Source organism: Carettochelys insculpta, chromosome 4, assembly GCF_033958435.1.
Source record: "Carettochelys insculpta isolate YL-2023 chromosome 4, ASM3395843v1, whole genome shotgun sequence".
NCBI classification, from domain to species: Eukaryota; Metazoa; Chordata; order Testudines; family Carettochelyidae; genus Carettochelys; species Carettochelys insculpta.
Genome location: NC_134140.1, coordinates 109,744,394 through 109,765,639, shown reverse-complemented (window position 1 = coordinate 109,765,639; position 21,246 = coordinate 109,744,394). Strand labels below are relative to the sequence as shown.

The window sequence follows — 21,246 nt, the reverse complement described above, 5'->3', positions numbered from 1 at the left end:
GTTTTAATTTTACTTTTTTCTAAGTTTTTTGGATGGGCTAGGCCACACCATCTTCTAATTTGAGTAGCTACAGATAGAAAACTGGAACTCTCTCATCTGGCAGCATCTGTAATCTGGCATGATTTTAGTTAGCCAGATGACTATCATGGGAGAGGCCAAGTTTCCCATGGTCCCATAAAATTTATTTACAGCCACCAGTACTGGCACTCAGTGTTCTGTACTGTTTTTTTTTTTTTTTTTTGTTAGCTGTGATATTCACCCTAAATATCTTCTGACTGCCCAGTAAGCAGCAGAAGTGTTGGTAATGCTGCTAGGTAATAGTGACCTTCTGTGGTTTGGCAAATTCTCTCGTTCGACACTAGTCCGGTCCAGATGGTGCCAGATCAGAGAAGTTCAACCTGTACTAATGTTATTAGAGATCTTAAATTACCTAGCCTTTTTAAAAATTCCAGTTAAATTTCCTATAGTAGATTAACTCTATCCTCTGTGTGTTTTGCAATTTAAAGACAACCAAATGAATTAATTTTTAAAGTAGTATATTTGAGTCTCCCCTTGTTCGTTCTCTTTCTTTCTTTCTTTCTTTCTTTCTTAACGTGTCACAAAATGAAAGAAGTGTTCACTTTGCCATTTGCAATATGAAATACGCAAGCCACATCAAAGTGCTTTTTCTTTCCAGGTTAAATTAACCCTACTATTTGTGGCATTTCATTTAAATATATTGTTGTTTTGTACTTTCTTATGATTCAACTAATGCAATTGGTTATACTATCTAAATTTGTTAAATTTTGTCCCCCCTCCCTGCCTTTTTTTTTTTTTTTCTCCTCAATATAGAACTTGAAGGTCTCTTCACAGACTAATTTTCTCTCTCGAGCATGGTGGTATCCAATATTTTATTTCTTTGAGAAGAATGTACAAGGTTCAGTTCCTTGCTGCTTCTCATGGCCAATATCTTGGCCTTCCAGCTGCTTCAAATCCTCATGCAAAAAATATTCCCGGGTTCAGAAGACTGGAGAGGACAATGAAAAATCCACCTGACAGAAAGATGAAGAAAGGAAACAGTCTGATTTTTTTTTTTTTTTTTTTTTTTTTTTATTTTACCAAAACATTGATGCTCTAACCAAAGTTCTTAAAAGGACTAGACTGTAAGGGAATGAGTGAACCAAAGTCTTGTGCAATTGATTTGAAAGACGATTGTAGTCAAAATATTACATCTCTTCCTTTTTTTATTCATCACATTGTACAGGGCTATTCTACTCTTCAATACTAGAAGTGCACCACAGATAGAACTTTTCCCTGAGAAAGAAAAGAAGCAGAACTTTGGTTTACTTATAAGATTGAGGTGCCAAAGAACCCATCACTTTGCATTATTAATTATCACTCATCCACAGAATTTCATCTTTAAAGCTCTGGAGTTTGAGGGCAAAAGTATACTAAAATTTAAAGTTACAGTATCTTTCTAGAGTAGCATACAGAGAATAACACAATGATGGGAAGTGGCTTACTGTATTACTTGCTAATGAAGGTAAGACTTATGAGAGATGTCTGAGTGATGAAGCCAGAAGTGAGTCTTGACATTTTATGTCCAATGGGAATGAATGTAATATGACCCTGAAGTTCTACCACCTCCCATCTACTCTATCGTATACCAATTTTTACATTTTGTATTGGTAATTTTTATATTTAAAAAAATTAAAAAACCTAAAAAGGAAAAGCTGTTGTGCTATCTGATAACATTGCAAGTTAGAAATAATAGCTGCTAACATCATTGGAGCTCTACAAAGATGGAACTATTTTTAAAACCTATACCTATGTAACAAGAAGAAAATTATTTCAAAGTCTAAATATTTAATTGCAAGCTAGGTGGGGACGGGGAGGGTCTGTATGTATTATGTGTATATATAGCTATGTAATGCATATAGGTATATATACATACTTCTGTGTATTCACACACACACTAACCAATAATAGATAAATGAAAAGAAACTGTATACAATGTGTTGTTGTAAGCAAAATCCCTACCAGTTTCCTTCAGTTGTTTGAGGACTGCAAGGTCAGGTCCTACATAGTAAATGTAAAAATCAAACATTTACATTTTTAGTTGCTGTTTCTTGCTGACACTATATAAGTACTGTGCTTAAGAGCCTGATGTTATGCATTTAGAGTTTCTTTTTTTAACTTTTGGCATATAACTCAGTGACTCATAAACGGAGTCCAAGGTGAATACACCCCAACAGCAACACTTCCACTATTACTGAACAATATTTATTATTAAATGGTGCTGTCAAATGACTGGCCCACTGTTCCTTTCTATGAGGATTTGTTTGTCCAACCAAAGTATCAACATAAATATGTTGGCTTAGAATGAGGGAATACCAACCTTGTTAGAGTGCAACAGAACTGCAGACTAGCAGTTAACCTGATCAACATGTTCGTTGTATTTCATATTATTATGGGGGATACTTAGTTTCCCAGAGTTGGTCTATATTCACTTCCTCAGTTAAGTACATTAATTACAAAACCTTCAGTAAAAGCTGCTGATAAATTTCACTAATAGTTAAATTAACCTGTAACTTGGGTGAAAAAGTTGCTTTTCTTTTTAAGAATACCTTGACAAGTGTGAACACGAAGAAAAATTACATTCTCAATTTTTAAAAAAAATCCAATTAGAAAATCACTACAAATTAAAATACAATGTGCAGTACCCAGATCTAATTCCTTTTTCAGTTCCCAGGGTCAATAAGTAAAATTATACACCAAAAAAGTTTAACTTGCATATTGAGCTTTTTGTGCTTTATCAAAGCATAAAATAATAAACATTTCTTACAGTGCATCCTGTTAAAATGTAGCAGAGTAATAATATACAAACCTTTTTGTTTTAAAGATTTGTTTCTCTTCACTGAAATATATTTAACATCACGCTAGGGAGCCTGGGTGTGTGTGTGTGGCGGCAGGGGGGGGGGACGGGACGGGACACAAAGTTAATGTTTTGATCCTGGCATTGCATTAACGGTTCACATGCTGAAACCAGGGATACATATTTTGAGAAGTGTTCCTCAATTACAGTATTAGCTACCCAAAGCTATTAAGTAAAACATCAGCCTTTGCAGCTCCTCAGGTTGTTTTATTTCTTGTTCTGAGTTCATCTGCATGGACCACGATGTCTTCTGAAGACACATCACATACTACTGGGCTGTAGCTTAATTTCCTAACTCACATTTTAGTTGAACATCTCAAACAGTACAGACTGATGAAAATTGAGTTACTTTCCACCTGCTTCAAGATAAGTATTGTGAAACTGTTGTCTTGAGCATTCTAGAAAGGATCAAAAACTATGCTTTTCATTTGGTAGCTTGTTAGGTTACTGAATAATGCATCCATTGATAACCTAGATAGATTACAACAAAGTTCCACTGAGACATTTAGAAGTTTTTTTGTTTTTTTTTAGGATAATGACTGACCTACAGAAAATATGAGGTGCTCTGCTCAAAATCAATATCCTTATTTAGTACAAATTGTGGTACCAGTTTATTTACAGTATTAGTCCTTCTAAATGCTCAAATTCCCTCAGTTCCCATGTACGTCCAGAGAATTGAGGCAATGGGATATGTCTACACTTGCACTTGAGCAACAAAACTTTTGTTGTTCACAGATGCCTAAAAAGACCCCTCCCATGAACAACAAAGTTTTGCCATAGCAACTGTGTGTCGGAATGGTGCTTTGGCCCCAGGAGCACTCTTCTTGTTGCTAAAAGCTGCGTAGACATATCCTCAGTTGCTTGAAAATTTGGCCTTAAACAAAAGAGATGGAACATCTCAAATCTATGTAAGACTGTAGACTTTACATTTTCACATAACCTAATGAGAGCCATAGTCATTAGTTTAAAAAAGTAATAGAACAGTGGTATGCTCAGTACAGCTGGTTTTCAACAGATCTGGCACATTAACAAATAAACTTGCCCTTGTTCATCCACTTTTAGGTAACCTCTATGGTGTGTCCTTAATGCCCCCTTGTGGCAATAAATGGTATGTGTTCAATATCAATTACCTTTGAAAAATGGTATTTTTAGGGTAATGGGAGTTAGTCCAGAGGAAAAAAAAAAACAAAACAGTTCTAGTGTTGGAGAATATTTTAAACAGTTAAATAACTGAGGTTAGGTTGACTGTTTTATTTTAATTCATTTTCACATGTTTCTATGTGACCTAGCTCTGGCCAGGACCCATTTTGAACTAATATGTAATAATATGAAGTGCTGATGTTACAGTTTCAGCAACCCATCTAGAACTATGAAGTTTGAGGGATTTTTTATCAGTCTTTCAGACAAGCAAATTGAATCAATCCTCCAAACATTGTTTTACCCATTGTTATTGATTGCATAGGTACGTGACTTGTCATGCTTGTTCAAAATACACATAGCGCCAATCAAGATCAGTTTCTTTCTTTGCTGGATATGAAACCATGGTCTAGTACTTTAAAATCTGATCCATCTCTCATTTCGGAGTGGAGTCTTCAAATTTATTTCAAAGGCAGGCCCTTAAAGAAATGCGTGGGAAAAGCAAGATTTTTGTTCTGCTGCCAGCTCTGGTACTGACTTCCGTGGATGTGGGAAAGCCATTACTTTTCCAGCCTGATTGTCAGAGTCATTGTTTTCGCTAGGAGTTGAGAGCCCAACAGTTTTGAAAATTCTGTGCCTGTTTCACTGTCTGTGAAACAGAGAAACTGTGTCCCTCTTATATTACTGAGGCTTAGTGTTTTGCAAATAACTTCTAGATGATGAGCTGGATGGTTCTATAGAAGTGCAAATATTTTTTTTTCTTGCAAAAACCCACCTTTTAAACTAAACCGTGTGAGGTATGCTTTGAGCATTACATGCCTGCATCAGGCACTGTAAGACAAATGATCAGTTTTAACCAAACCTCACCTTTTTAAAGCCACCTTTTTCAATGGCTGAATTTCAGTCAGCCAAATCAATGTTGCAGTTTAACTGCATGTAACTTCCCAGCACAGTATTAATGCCATTTCATTGTTCTAATTTTTTGTCCTTAAATGCTAGTAATGTGGATGCTGCAAAGCAGTAATGCAGAATTATTTTAACAGGCATTGGGAACAAAGTCAAAGTAATTTAGTCTTGCATTTCATGCCAACATACACTTCTACACATCCTTAAATTGCTTTTGCAGCCTGTGTGCATCATTTAGCAGTATAGCATCCATCGTTAGAAATGGATCCAGGATTAAGGAGGAAAACTTTAGCATAGTATGTGAAGATTGTATTGCTGATTACCAAAAAGACTGAAGAAACTATAAACACAAATTATTACATGGTTCTTTTTGCCACATTGGCTATGTCTACACTAGCCCAAAACTTTGAAATGGCCATGCAAATGGCCATTTCGAAGATTAGTAATGAAGCGCTGAAATATATATTCAGTGCCTTATTAGCATGTGGGTGGCTGCAGCTTTTTGAAATTGCTGTGGCTTGTCCAGATGGGGGCCCTGCCAACTTCGAAATTCCCTTATTCCTATCAGCAGATAGGCTGATACTCAACCACTAAAACATCCCCTTATTCCTAAAACATATTCAGCAGATAGGTATAAGGGGATTTTGAAGTTGGCAGGGTCCTTTTGAAAACGACCTCTGTCTGGAAGAGCCGCGTGGCAGTGAGCCGCAGCAATTTTGCAGTGCTGCGGCTGCCCACGTGCTAATGAGGTGCTGAATATGTATTTCACTGCTTCATTAGTAATCTTCAAAATGGCCATTTTGAAGATTTGGGCTAGTGTAGACATGGACATTAGGAGGTAAATTAAAACAATATTCCTATGTAATGGTTAATGCTATGTTACATGAGGTCTTGCAGGAGATGTTTTAGTGGCTCTATCAGCCAGTTTTATTTTTATATATATACACACTACTTTTAAGTGCCTTATTGTACAGTTTTACATCTACATGTATAGTGTAAAATGTTCTCCAATTGTGTTATACTCTGTATTCTACTGTGTTAGTTGTATTAGAATGTTTGGTTTTAATCAAATTTTAATATTATTTAGAAAATCTTTTTCACCACAAGCTGCTCTTTTCAAACTACCAGTAGCAGCCCCATGTAGCAGAACAGCACCTTACAAAAACAGTTTTCTGCCAAAGTGCTAATACACCCTTAGTATATAAAAGTTCTTGAGTTAACTTGATGCCAGGCTGGAATGTAGCATGTGGGGATTACAGGGCGGGTGCAAATATTCAACAAAAGCGTCCGTGTGTGTGTTGGGGGTGGGGGGGTGTCTGTTGAAGTTAGATGGTACATTACAATGGATGTTTTATTAATCTCTTATAACAACCTCTCCTTCTCCTCCCCCCTCCCAAAAACAAACAAACCTCTGCTTCATTTTTAAGCTCAAAATTTGAGGCATTTGGCTTGTATTGTGGACTTTAAGTGCCTTTGGGTAGAAGATGAGGGTTGTGGTGAAGGATCTGGTGATCAGGAAACACCATAAATTGAAATTGATTTTGGGGGTACACTTGAAATTAATCCTATAAAAGATGTTTATAGAAAGGTGATCTTCTGTGGGCTAACTTTGTGACTTAGAGCCAGTGCCTATGCTTGAGGAGGATACCACATAAAGACTACCAAGACCCCCCAGGAGTAATTTTTTAGCTGGCTGTTTGATTCAGTACATGCTAGCCTGGTGCACCATCCCTAGGAGAAGGTGCAGCATGTTTGCTTCCATAGCTGATGTGCTTTTTGCTTCCCTTTTGGGGCAATGAGTGCTGGTGCTGCTAGCCCTGTACAGGGATTTCGCTCTCAGCTTCACAATCCAGTCACTGCACAGTCTGTGTAGTTGAGGGTCTTCTGAAATACCTCCTCTGCCTGTAAGTACTTGCACAGGTTTCATCACAATCTGATTTGGTTTTGGTAAAGTAAAATATCATAAAGCTAGCTACAGTGCATAGCCAGTGATTAAGAAGTTGATTTTCCACTCTACAAATTAATGTATATGGGCTTGATTTTAGAGAAACATGTCCAGTTTCAAAGCCATATAAATGCACTATTGCTTGATTCAGGCCCCGTATTTTGTATTTGCCAAATGAATAATAAGGGTTTTGAGTGATTAGCTTCGGTAAAACTGGCAGGGATTAACCATAGACCATTTAATCTATAGGGTCAAAATTAGCCCTTATATCAGAATACTACTTTTCCTGGATAGATCTTAAAATTGCTTCACTGTGTTTAGCTGATGTTGATTTTGTTTTTACTCCTCTTTTATTAAATACATTTTAAAAAAGAAAAAATACTGTGTGTAGAAAATACATTAAAAAGATGAACTTGAATTGCTTCCTTATAACCTGCTTTAAGATGTGATCATTAGAGCCTTATCAAAGACTGCACAGAAATTCCTGCTACAAGTGGGCAAATCCCTCCATGGGATAAGGTTCTGAAAAAATATGAGTAACATTATTAAATGCGTATATATGTTAAAAGAAAAATGAGCACTTTTGCTGTTCCCCCTATTGCGTTCAGAACTCTGTTTCTCTTCCAAAAATTGCTGTCATCGGGCATCTACATCCTGATTCCACAAGGTACTTAAGTATGTACCTTTAAAGTATTGAAGTCTGTGGCTGCTCTCACATTTAAAATTCAAAACATGCCAAGTGCCTTGCTGAATACTTACTGCCTGGCATAGCCCTACTACTGTGAACAGTCCTACTGAAGTCAGTGAAATTCCCAGTAGTAAGGGCTAATGCCATTACTAAATGTATGCAGGATTCTTGGTGTGTTCAGCCAATAACAGCAACTTGTGTAGACACCCATTTTTGCTTCTTTGTGGCCTGTTGTACTCTATGAAATGCCGCATTCTCTACTACAGAGAGCTGTATTATATACAGAGCTGTAACACAATACAGTTATTATAACATCAGTGCTTTGGAAATAAGAATTGAGGCAATAATCAGTAACACTTTTTGGCTATTGACAGAAAGATAGCCATGTTAGCCTATATACTATCAAAACAATAAAGCAGTCCAGCAGCACTTCAAAGACTAACAAAATAATTTATTAGGTGAGGAGCTTTCATGGGACAGACCCACTTCTTCACATCAACTTTCTGGCTATGCATTTCAATGGGAGGTTGTCCTCATATAATGAGTTCCTATACTGGACCTTGTATCTTGCAAAGGTATGTCTAAGGGCCTTGTCTGTGCTGGTGGTTGCATGTATAGTTATGTGTTTGCTACATGTGGTTGTGAGAAGCAGGCTGCATCCACACTGTTTCTAGCTATGCATAGCAATAAAAGGCTTTAGCAAGGGAGACAGACAGTACGGAAAACTTTCTAATAACAGAGAAGTGGTGCTAGAGCTTTTCCCTGCTGTCTCCTTCCAGAAGTTTTTCCTTGCTGCAAGAGCCTTTCCCTTCTACAGGGAAAGTCTCTGGCAGTGGAGAGCTACCAGACTTTCCCTGCTGTCTCTATACTGCCAAAGAGTTTCCTTGCAGCGGACAAGCTCCGTCAGCAGTACGCTACACCACTTAAAAACAAAGACATGGGTGCGTGAAAGGTTGTGTGGTTGTATGCCTGAAGGTTGTGCATGTCTATTGGCATAAACGGTTCCTTGCCAACCCTGCTATTTATGCCACGTTGGTCAGCGTTCTGTATATAGATATACAGACTAAGACCATAAGTTCACAAACTAAGAAGGCCATTCTGTGTATTTTGAAGCACATACATAAGCTGAAACTCTGTCCACTGTGACAGCTAAGGAACATAATATATAGCAGAGCTGTAAACACAGGTCTGTGTGCCTCGTGCTGTAAAATAAGGGTAGTGTCTGATTCCAAGTCCCTAACTTGCCCATGTGTTCTGTCGGAATTTGTAAATTGGGGACCACATGTACCATGGAGCCTCACACAAAACCGCCATTGACTTTGTGACTGTAAGTGTCACAAATTTAAATCAAGAACGCATTCTGTTCTTTTTGAAAACTGAAAGCTGTTAGAGCATTTTTGTTTGTAAATAAAGCTTTTAGTTTCTTTTTTTTCCTATTAATTTGCAATTATATCTGTAAAGGAAAAAATACGTAGGGGGTGTTGCCAGAGGAAATACCAATGGTTCATGGATTTTAAATACATTTTAAATAAATCACACTTACGAGATTGTATCCAGAAAACTCTGGTATGAGGCAGAAAAGAGGTCCTGGTTTAAAAAATGTTGATCTAAAAAAGTCAGCATGCCATTAGGTAGATTTGTGGCATGGACAAATGGCTGTGGGTGTGGGTTGTGGTTTTTTAAATTCTGCAGCTTCATCTGTAGACAAGGGTGCTTCAGTAATGAGGTCAAGGAATAGATAAAAGCTTATTCTTTTCTAGTTTTTAAAATGCAGATTCGTGGAAGAGGAAAACTAAGATTAAAATCTCTGCCCTTTTAGCTCTTATCCAAAGCAAATTCAGAAATACTTACTGCCCTGTGCTACAAGAACTTACTTGGCCTAACCGACCTTTTCAAGGGAGGCTTAGTGAGGAGCTACAGTTAGCTATTGCCTAACTGTGGTTAACCTTTCTTGGGCTGGGTCTTCCGTGTCAGTGCCTTGCATATCAGGAAGCTTGCACTATGACTGCTTGGACTATCAGTTGAAAACTTCTATTTCCTGTTCCTAAGTTCCACAAGCACAATGTCCACCAAAAAGGATTCTGTGCCTTCTGCTAATGCTGAAAAGGGACAGTGTGTTTTTTTCCAATAATGCACTATGTAACATAGGGCAATACTCTGTTCAAAACTAAAAAATTAGGAAGTTGCTCACTGAGTCAGCTTTCAGAAAAGTGGTTCCTGCAGAACCACTGAATAAAGGAGGGAGACACTCAAAGCAATAGTACTCATCTCCTGGAGGATGCAAGGCCTATAACTCAGGGATTCCCAGCCTATGGGTTGCAATTAGATTTTCTAAGGTTTGCTGGCTGGGCTCTTAAGGAGCCATTTGCAGCCACTTGAGTCCCCTTGGCTCCCAGTACTTGCCCTGCAGTGCTGAAATGGAATTCAGTTGAATTGGTTTAACAGCTGGCAGGAGGGATCCCGCCCTGAAACCAGTTAAACTGAGTCCCGTTTAAGCCTGCAGGGCAGGGAACTGACCTGCTGCAGGTGGCGGAAGGGCTAGGGGGAGCCAACCGGAGAAGGAGGTGGGGGTCAGTGGCGGCAGCTTGGAACTCTCCTGTCAGGGAGGTAGGGGGCTGGGGTGGCTGAGAAGTTTAAGCCTGTGGATGGTGGGGGTACAAGGGGTTGAGAGCTGGTCAGGGCTCTACACTTCAGCTGGCTCACTGTACTGCTTTGGGGTGCCTTGCACCCCAGCCGGGAATCCTTTGGCTGGTGCTGCCAGCTAGGGCTCCACTTCCCAGCCAACTTCAAGACACTTTGCATGGGTTCCCCCCCGCCCCACCAACCCCAGCCAGGGATCCTGTGGTTGGTGCTGCCAGTCGGGGCTCAGCACCCCAGCTGGCACCCAGCTGCAGCGCTGCCAGGTTCCTTGCCTGGGTTTTTGGGAAATCTTATGAGGGACAGGAAGCCGTGGCTGGAGATCCTGTGCCTGTCCCATGCACGTTTTCCAAATATCTGGCAACCCTAGCTGAGAGGGGTTTAAGCTGTGGGTTTGGGGGGCATTTTGGGGCTGAGAGGGGTGTGAGCTGGGGGTCAGAGGGGTGCATTTTCCCTGGAGAGAACCTCCTCTGCCCCCTCCAGTTTTGAATTGCCTTGGGTCACACTGTCTTCCTGACTTGTCAAAATGGGTACCCATCTTGAAAAGGTTTGGAACCACTGAGTTAACAGTTGCTGTTAACCTATCGTTGATGTTAAAAATGCCTCATCTTCTATCTGCACAAAGGCCTTCTAATGTATGTGAATTGTATATACTGAAATCCTGGCGTAGTGAACTTCTGATTCAAGTAAATAGTTTAAAAAATCTTCGTGTTTAGCACTCACCCTGCTTAGGGAGAAAGGTGCATTGTTTGATCAGATGTGTGCATAAATATATACGGAGTCAGACTGAATAGGTGCTTTGCCATAAGTTTACATTTTAGAAAACTCTAAACATCTTATACAACATCTGCATATTCTAGTTGTCCTTTACAGTGAGTGCTCTAAGACACTGCCCTTTAAAACAACTAGGCAAAATGTTAAATCTTTTTATTTTGGGTATGGATATTTCATTGTATATTTATAATCTTAGTAAAAAGACAGAGTAACAGATTGTTGAAAACTGGGAAGAAGGAAAGTTTATTTTTGTTTTATTGATTAGTGTGCACACTTTCAAGGTGGATAGCTGGCTGTGGTCTTTGTGGTTAATGGAAACATACTGCTGATCAGTAGCAGTAGTCTTACCTCATCGACTCTGTAGCCATTCTTGTGCGGAAGCCCTGTTAACATCAGTGGGAGATCTGCACAAGAGTCCAGTTAAACTACAGTATAGATCTAAAAAGCACAATTTTGCTCTTTTGATTTGTCTGACTAGTGTCTGGTAAATGAAAGTGACTTTTAAAACACACAAAAAACCTTCCCAGACAAAAGTTCACTATTAACCAGGATATATCATTGCATTTGTAAATACACAGCACTTGTCCATCTAGCATTATATAAATAAAAAATGAGTTACTGGTGTACAGTTTGCTACTTTCATGCTTGATTAGTGGATCACAGATGTCAGGCTTTCAACTACTCTGTAACTTTGTGGAAAATGTTTTGTTTATGGGAACAGTTTTATTCTGAGAATTTTTTGTAATATTTTGAAAGGACATGTAACAGAATTTCCTCCAAATAAAGTGCCTGTGAAAGCAAAGATTCCAAGAGTTGTCAACAATTTTGAAATGAACTTGGTAAAGCACATAAAAAGGCAAGTTCCTTGCTTAGAAAAAGTCTACAGTCTAACTCAAGCACCTACACTGGTCAATAAAGTGATAACATTTGACTGAATTGTACCCTGTTGAATGTCTTTGCATCCATCAAACTGCAATAGTACTATAGTTCTAAAATGGAGAAAGATCAAGATGTGGGTATTTTATAACAGTTTAATAATAAATTTATAAGTAAGCTGAAAATTATTTTTATTTTGACTAATAGACTTTCATAACTTTTACAAGTTGAATTTTATAACCGTTCTCAGTTTTTATAAGTACAATAAGTGACTATTCTGAACTTATTGCCTATTACCTTATTTTAAAAGGTATGTGTGTGTGAATCACTGTGATGGTAATGCGTGTCTATTTTTGTCTACTCAGTTGATGTCTGCTTTAGATATTATCGTTCCAGTGTTATCAATGACACCCCAATTCCTGCCCTCATACTTCTACTCCCTCCCACAAGCCTTCTAGACACTCTGCCTTCCATTACTTATCTCCAACCTCTCTACAGCTAATTCCTGTCCTCGCAAGCTTTCCTGAGGCTTTGTGTCTTCCGTCCAAGGAAAATGGTGCCCAGCTCCCTTTTTATGAATTCTGGTAATGCTCTGCTGCAAGTGACTGACATGATCCCCTTCCTCATTCAGTTATTCCTATACTGGTGTGAAGTTCTAGTCTTTTGTGCTTGGAATGGGAGTGGAGTGGGGTAGATTAGATGGAGAGAGGGAAATAACTTGCTGCCCTATTTACCTGTGATGCAAGAACCTGATCAGTGGAATCTGCTCTGGTGCCCTGGTTCTTCTAAAAATGGAGGCCTTATTCACCTCCTCAAGAAGACCAGGTGGAGGGAAGCATAGGAGGTGGGTAATGTAGGCAAGGAAAGGCATTGCCTTCCTAAAATTGCCTACATTCCTTACCCCACCCTCTGAGGGATGGGGCCATACTGCAGTAGTCCCAGGTCCCAGACTGCTGGGGAAGGCAAGCCGCAGCAGAGCAGCGCCTCGAGGTTGGGGCCTTGAGTGGAAGGGGAAGAGCTGGCACTTACTTTCCCCAGCGGCAGCCTCATCTACCATCCATGCAGGTCAGTTGGTGTGAGTTGGGACAAAAGAGGAAAGAATCCACATTCATTCTCATGTGCTGGAGTTTTTGGGAAAGACATGCAGAGCATGAAGTCTCAGAGGAAAAGTGAAGGGAGGCAAAAAAGAAAAATTAGTTGCCAGTTGCTAGCATAGTCCTTCACGAACAATGTGAGAGAATGTTTAAGGCGCAGATGGGTTGGTCTGTGAGGGTCAAGTATAAGACAGACACTCAAAATCAGAGATACTATCAGTTCCTCACACTACATAGAGCCTTGTCTTTTCTATTCTTCTGACCATACATCTGTTTGAAATAATTGTCATGAGGAAAGCAAAACAGAAGGACCAGGCATTGCTGGGTGTGGGAAAGTTCTGTCTGGGGGGAAAAAAACCTGTTTAATACATATAAAGGGGGGGAAAAAAGCATCTAAAACCCTGTTGGTCAATGAGACAAGCAAATCTAGAAAGTCATAGTCCTGTTGTTCTGTTTAAATAGTCAGCAAATTCCTGTGGGATAGCCACTCAATTTTGGAGCTAAGTACAGTGGTGTCTAATATTAGACAAGAGTTCTGCTGCTTGCAGCAGTAGTGAGATTCTGATTAGAGTATCACAATTCTAGGAAATGACATTGCTCAGAAGATTTTATTTTCCATCAAAAAGAGTCAGAAATGTACAGCAACAAAAAATCAAGTTGGAGGGAATGGCATTTGAAAAAAGAAATCTGAATCAAACTTGACTAGTAATAACTTTTAGGTGTATGCAAAAAGTCATAACAAATTTGATCCCGTGGTACTTTTAAGTCTGCATTTCATGATTCCATTCTATTTGTCCAGAAAGATAAAAGTATGACAGTGTAAGGTGTATAAGTTCAAAAACTGGTTCTTCATTCCATGATGCTCAGGGCAGGGGATAAGGAATCAAGATTTCAACATTTTAAACTTTGCTATTGTCATAATTTGAATTTTTAGCTGCTTTCTCTATGAAAACACCATATAGTACAATTTCAAAGTCTAATTTTTGCTTGCACAAAGTCTTCTGAAATAAAATTATGAAAAATGAATGTCCTAGCCTGTTCAGAACAAATGCCAAACTCATTTTGACTCCCCCCCCAATAATTATTTTCTCACAGCCTTTGCACCATATCCACAGAAAAATAAATAAGAAGCCTATAAACTGATCAAGCTACTTCTGCAAATGATTATGAAAGAATATGGACAGGTAACTCCTATTTTTAAAGACATAAATACTCTGCCGTAGTGGAAGCCATAGAAATACAGGGATAGATAAGAATAATCTTACTATGCTAGGTGGAGGGGTAAGAGAACCCTAGATGCCCTTCTACTCTAGTTTCTATGGAGCAGAGTTGAATTAAAATAGAGAATGTGTCTATAATGTGGGGAGAGAAAATTATGGGGTTGGGCAGGGGGTGGCACACATTCACTTGTTACTGTTTTTCCCCCACCAAAAAAAGCAGTTCAGCTAAACGGCCTGCCTACATTATGTATACTTCAAATGGTTCCAAGCTATCCGCATTCTTTTTAAAGGCTCCTTTCCTATTTATAGAAACATATTTTCTGCTGACTGTTCTAATTAAAGCAGCCAGAGTTTCTGCGAAATCTGAAAAGGCTGTGTTCTTATTCTTCAGTCTGATTCATCTCCATGAACTTAAATTTCTTTTGTATTACACTGAATGGCAGCAGTCAATAAAATATCAGCATGAAACAGATCATTAGAGATTGTTAGTTTCACAGTTGAAGAAAAGTTGATTTAGAGTCTTTTGAATTTCAAATATGCCTAATTCAACAGATTCCTTTTATAATTGGCATAAATTGTTTATAAATATGTCAACTAAATGTCATGGAGGTTTTCATGGTGAAATGTATATTATGCCCTATAGTGAGAGACATTCTACTACTGAAAAAAATAAACCATTTAGGGTCCTCAGCAACCCACTTTGTTCTCTACAGCTGCTTTATTTGAGAATTAAGGCTACAGGTCTGGTGCACATACAGCCTTTCTCAACATTGCCTAATAAATGCTATATTGATTCTGCCTTAAAAATAAGGTATCAATATCATAACACATTGAGGTTGTGCAGTAACATGCCTTCGTGCATCTTGTCCAAGGCTGGACAAAACACCCTGGTGGGAGGTGCAAGCCATGACACTCAGAATTGTGATGACCAGTCAGTCATGGCACAGCTACATCAAGCTGCTCTTCTCAGAGAGAAAGGCATCATAACAGCAGGGGGTTAGAGTGCCCCTTATTAAAAGGGTAGAAGAAACAGAAAAGTTTTCTGAAAAGAAAAATAAAGTTCTGTTTATCAGAACTTCTTAGGCTCCAATGACAAGCTTAATGGAAGGTCCTCAGAGTCAGTCAGGCCTGTCCTCCTAAACACTTTGAAAAGCATCTAGATCAGGGCTGGTCATCCAGTTAGGAGCAAAGAGACACACATATTTTATTTTTATCAAATACATGTGCCCTTCCCCTACCCTCGAGCGAGCCCCCCAGCTGCCTACTCTAACCCAAATTCCCCCCCTTCACTAGAGCCAGGCACCCCCATCTCCCTTCTATATCCCCTGTCTCACCCTAAGCCCTCCTCTGCTCTAACTCAAAGCTCTCCTGCCCTGTCATGGCCAGGCACCCCCACCCCCATGCTGGTGATTCACCAGAGTCACTGGCACCCTTGCCTCTACATGCTTCTCCCACCACGTGCTGGGACTCAAGCACAGAGCGGCAAAAGGCATTCCCAGCACGTGGCTCTAAGGAGAAGCCACATTTAATGGCTCAAAGAGCTGCATGTGGCTTGAGAGCCGCAGGTTGGCCACCCTGGATCTGGAGAATTGTTACAGACATAGCAAATGAATAAATCCAGGCTGATTCCAGAGGGTAGTAGGGACACCCTGGTCACCCTAACTAAGAGAGGAAACTGGTGAGAGTTCTATAAAATAAATGCACATTTGCCATTGCTAGCATGGAATTCTCACTTCCCCTGCTGATATGTTTCTATACGCCTCTGCCCCAGTAGCATCTCAAAGTGAGTAAGTTGGAGCTGCAGAGAAAAGCAGTGGCTTAAGACAGATTCCAGGCTAGCAACTGGATCAATGAAATGCAAAAGAGGATCAATAATTATTAAACAATTAGAGCAGAAAAGGACTTCTTCCTTTTTAATACTTTGGCAGTACTCTGAATTATGCAAATCATTCATAACAAAAGTAGGTGAATCATGGTGGTCTTGGTTGAATTTTGAACATTGTCTCAACTACTGCTCAGGCATCCTAGCCTCCTCTTTATTAACAACATCTTTCCTGCTTTTACAGCCCAATGTGGTTTGGGGGTTAGTGCCTGAGCTGGGCCAAAGAGATAGTATTTAGGGCTGGATTAGGTACACTATGGCATTTGAACTTACAACATTACTGCCAACTTGAAAGCAGTTCTTCTGATGTTTTGCCCCAAATCAGCAGTGTGGAGAGGTGCTGTGGCCTCAGAGGTAGTGGGGGAGGTGGGGGCTGGCTCCCTGCCCCTTCCAAGGGCAGAGGGGTGGGGCTTTGGCAGTTGGCCCTGGCCCGCTTCCCCTACTCTCTTTGAGCTGCTTGTGGAGCAGCCCAGAGCACTCTGTAGCATTTCACAGAGCTTTGGCCAAGGCAGGGGCTGGAGCTCTGGGCCCCTTCAACAGACCGGGCCCTGGGGCAATTGCCTCCCTTGCCCCCCATCAGTGGCCTGCCCCAAATGATGGAACACTCGCCAATTCAGCTGATTTTGAAGAGATTTCTACACTCATGAACAACAGCTGAAGTCCAGCACTTCCCATAAGCTTTCAGTTTTTCTCGTATTTTAACTTCTGAACCTATAGTGGCATTCACTATGTTAGGCCTTCAGTTGCCACCAGCCTTCTTAGTGAAAACCAAAACAAAGAAATCTTCAAGTGCCTCTGCTACTTCCATGTTTTCTAAAATACATTAAGTCGAGGTGCTTAATTACTTTTGTCTTTTTCACCAAGAAGGTTGGTGGTGATTGGATGCCTAACATAATGCATGCTGATGAAAATGAAGTTGACTTAGAAGTTAAAATAGAAAACAAACCAGTTAAAAATTATTTAGGCAGGTTAGATATCTTCAAGTCACCAGAGTCTGATGAAAGATATCCTAGAATATTCAAGGTTGAGGAGATATCTCAGCCATTAGCTATTATCTTTAAAAAGTCAGAGAAGATGAGAGATTCCAAAAGACTGGAAAAGGGCAAATATAATGCACATTTTATAAAAAAAGGGAAATAAAACAACCTGGGAAACTACAGACCAGTCAGCTTAACTTCTGTATCAGTACAGATAATGGATCAAATAATGAAGGAATCCATCTGCAAATATCTAGAAGATAATAAGGTGATAAGTAAAATTCAGCATGGATTTGTAAATAACAAATTATAACAGACTTTGAAAGGATAACAAGCCTTGTAAATAAGGGGGAAAGTGGTAGATGTTGTATAACTAGACTTAAGGAAAGCATTTGATAGAGTTTTGCATGAGCTTCTCATTAATAATAGGGAAAGACAATCTATACGTTGTCATCATCATCATCATCATCATCAATAACTGTGGGCTCAGGGCCCATTGGTGTCTGATGCCTCTCTTGCTATTTCCTTTACTTTAAAGAGGGTACATGACTGGAAAAACATTCCCAGAGAGTAGTTATTGATGCTTCACAGTCATGCTGAAGGACATGACAAGTGTGGTTCTGCAGGGATCAGTTTTGAAGCTGGTGATGTTCAATATTTTCATCATTGATTTAGATAATGGTCCAGAGAATATTCTTACAAAGTGTGTGGATGATATCAAGAGGGGCTGCAAGTGTTTTGGAGGATAGGCTTATAATTCAAAATGACCTGGACAAACTGGAAAAATGGTCAGAGGCAAACAGAATAAAATTCAACAGCAACAAATGCAAAGCACTCCACTTAGGAAGGAACCATTTGTTTGACACCTACAAAATGGGAAATGATTATGCAGGAAAGAGTACTGCAGAAAGGGACCTACGTGTTACAGTGGAACATAAGCTAAATATGAGTCAACGATATGACACTGTTGCAAAAAAGCAAACCATTCTGGGATGTATTAATAGGAGAGTTGTAAGAGAGACATGACAAGTAATTTTTTCACTCTACTCTGTTCTGGTTAGGCCTGAACTAGAGTATTATGTCCAGTTCTGGGTGCCACATTTGAAGAAAGATGTGGACAAATGGGAGAAGGTCCAGAGAAGAGCAACAAAAATTATTAAAAGTCTAGAAAACATAACCTGTGAGGGAATATTTGAACAAATTAGTAGTTTAGTCTGGTAAAGAGCCTACTGAGTGGGGACATAACATTATTCAAGTACCTAAAAGGTTGTTACAAGGAGGAAGGAGAAAACTTACTCTCCTTACATCTGATGATAGGACAAGAAGCAATGAGCCTAAATGGCAGCAAGGGGGGTAGTGGTTGGACATTAGGTAAATTACCTAGTCAGGATGGTTAACCACTGGAATAAATTGCCTAGAGAAGCTGTGAAATCTCCATCTTTGTCTAACCTCCTCACGTCGTTCTTTAAGGACTTCTTTGTGGTTCTGGACATGATAATTTCAAAGTAAAACAAAACTAAACAAAAAACCTCCTGATTATTTTCAATAAATGGTGAAGGTCTAAAAGCCCAACAATGAGCCCAATTCATATTTAAAAAGCAAATGATACGTGAACTAAAAATGTTGGAAAACTCCCTCTTTAACGTGCAGTGCATTGTGGGATATGATCTGTCTTTTGATTGTGTTGCTAATAAAGTCTTGATTTTGAAAAGGAAAAGGCAGCTGTGAAGGGCAACATATTTTAAGAGAGAACACTGAAATTAAACATGCAGTAAAATTGCCATAATTAAAGTGGATTTGGGAGTGAAAGTCAGGAAGACAGTGGTACAAGCACGCACATAAAGTGCAAGGAAACAATATATAAAGTGTGTGAACGTCCTGCAGTAAACATGTATCACATTACCAATTGTGTGTGCCCCATTCTTCAAATAGGGGTTACAAAAAGTATGGTTTGATGGTATTTATTAAGGACCGTCTTGTAGCCACATGCATTGCGACTCTTGAATTATTGAGTTTTTTACCTAAATTTGAAAAAAAAAGGCTCTTTTTGCAATTTTGATCGCCAACCCTTGGTCTAGATGTTGATTCGTCCTGCCATGAATACAGGGGACTAGACTTGATGACCTCCCAATGTCTCTGTGATGCTATGAGATTTCAATCACCTGCTAAATTCTCATGAAAATTGGAAGTTCTTTTGAGATTTTGATCACCTGTGAACTGAAACAGGAAACTGATGTGTTTGTTTTTGCCATTGGTGGCTTTTGAAGAGGTACATGTTTTGTCAGTGTATTTGTTGACAAACCTGGTGGAACATCCACACACAAAGGCTACGCCTACACTAGAGGCATCATTCTATAGAAGTTTGTCAGAAGAGATGTTCTGACAAAACTTCTGCCAACAGATCGTATCTACACATAAAAGCAGATCGAGATTTTGATCCGCTCTGTCAACAAAAGGGTCCCCTGGAGCAACAACAATTTCTGTTGACAAAATGCATTTTGTGTTTAGATACTCCACAAATTTTGTCGACAAAACTCTCTAGTGTAGACATAGCCAAAATATGTTTTGAAGACAGTTTGTGGACACAACTCAGCACTTTTGCCAGTGTTGTTCTGCCTCAAAGCCAGGAGGCATAACACTGCTGTTAACAGATTCCATTGACAAAAAAGTTTTGTGGATGCGCCGGGGGGGCTTCCTCTTGAAAGACAGGGCATCCGCAATAAGGGGCAGCCCTGCCTGCTGTGCTTCTGGGTGCCTGTTTTGTCGAGAAAACAGCAGGGAAGTCCGGCTGCTCCGTAACAGAGCTGAGCGCTCTCCTGATTGGCTTTTGTGTGTGGGCTGCCTTCTGTCAACAGAAGTTTTGTCAGGAAATATCTTCCACAAATGACCTCTGTTGACAGAGTGCTGTTGGGTAACTGTAGCCACTCTATCTCATTGTAGCTTTCTAGATGAAACTGACAGCAATCTTACTTACATCTAGGATGCCTGGTAGTATTTTAATGCACAGGACAGCCTTCTGATGTTAAAGACAACTACATTATGCAATTGCTTCTAGCCTATTGATGACTGGAAATAATGTTATGTCTTCTGAAGATGGAGAATGAGTTCTGGATGATACAGACACAGTCAGAAGTTTAGTCATGAATTTGCAGTACACTACACTATCTTCTTTAACTGGCAGGGCTTTTTTTCTGCCAGAATGCCAGGGAATGGCATTCTGACATTTTTTCCTGGTGCTGCCACCATTTTTGAAGATAGCTAGGCTGTATGCCCTGTTTGCCACATATGGTGTGAACAGGGCATGGGGGGGGGGCATGGTGGCAAAATGCACCTCATTAGAGCCACACATGCAGTGTTTCTCCCCCTGCTCTGCAAATGTGCAACTCCAGGTGGGAGCCAGGCAGCTCCTCCAGTCGCAGAGTGGCTTCTGCAGCTTGACCCAGGGGCCATGGCTTCTCCTACCTGGCACGATCCCAGAGGCCTGAAGCAGCCCTGGAGTCCTGGCATGGCACTGGCACAGCCTCTGCGGTGCTAGCTGAGTACCTAGTCAGTGTTCACTTGGGGGGAGCAGGAGCTGGGGATTCCTGGCTCTGGGGAAGGGAGAAGCCACTGAGTTGGTGGCGATGGAGATACTTGGGCTGGGGGTGCCTGCTTGTGGGGGAGAACATTGATTTACAGCTGGGGCTGCAGGGGGTGAAGCCTGGGGGCGGCTAAGGCCCTGCGCAGGGGTGATGCTGGTTAAATCGATGGGGGGAGGGGGCAGCTCGGGCCCCACCAGGGGGGCTGTTAAGCCTGGGGGAGGCGTTCGTGGTTTGGTGCTTGAGTCCCTCCGCCTTTTTTTTTTTCCTACAAAAAGCTCTGCTAATAGGTAGTGGCTAATTTAGGCACCGGCCCTGCACGTGTGGCGCTGGGATGTGCCGCCCGCACTACTTCTCACGTCACCTCGCAGTCCAGCTGCCATGTTGTCGCCAACGCCCCGTCGGTCTCTGCAAACTTTGCTGCCGGCGCGGCTGTTTGTCTCCGAGCGCCAGGTGCGCACAAGGCCCGGGTCGGAGGCGGGGCTCTGTGAGAGGGAAGCCCCCGCCGGCGGCGGTCACGCGACCGGCGGGAGGGCGGAGACAGGCCTCTTCCCGGGGGCTGGCACGAGCGGTGACGCGCAGAGCTCCGCCCCCCAGCCGCTTGCAGCCAATCGCAGG

General features: G+C 40.6%; 1 protein-coding gene and 2 long non-coding RNA genes across 3 annotated transcripts in view; 1 reads left to right on the top strand and 2 right to left on the bottom strand.

The window, feature by feature from the left end:
- SGMS2 (sphingomyelin synthase 2) overlaps positions 1–2,913 on the top strand; it is a 58,360-nt gene extending 55,447 nt beyond the window's left edge. Inside the window, exon 7 of the mRNA XM_074993467.1 lies at positions 832–2,913. Coding sequence (XP_074849568.1) covers positions 832–1,035 — 204 coding nt within the window. The 3' untranslated portion in view covers positions 1,036–2,913. The remainder of the gene's footprint in view (positions 1–831) is intronic.
- LOC142012735 (uncharacterized) overlaps positions 1–21,246 on the bottom strand; it is a 43,596-nt gene that overhangs the window by 21,213 nt on the left and 1,137 nt on the right. The gene's annotated exons all lie outside the window — the stretch shown is intronic.
- Positions 872–21,118, bottom strand: LOC142012734 (uncharacterized). Its single transcript, XR_012645449.1, has 2 exons — positions 20,993–21,118; positions 872–1,031 (listed from the first exon to the last, which is right to left on the bottom strand). It is a non-coding gene; the product is annotated as an uncharacterized LOC142012734 (long non-coding RNA).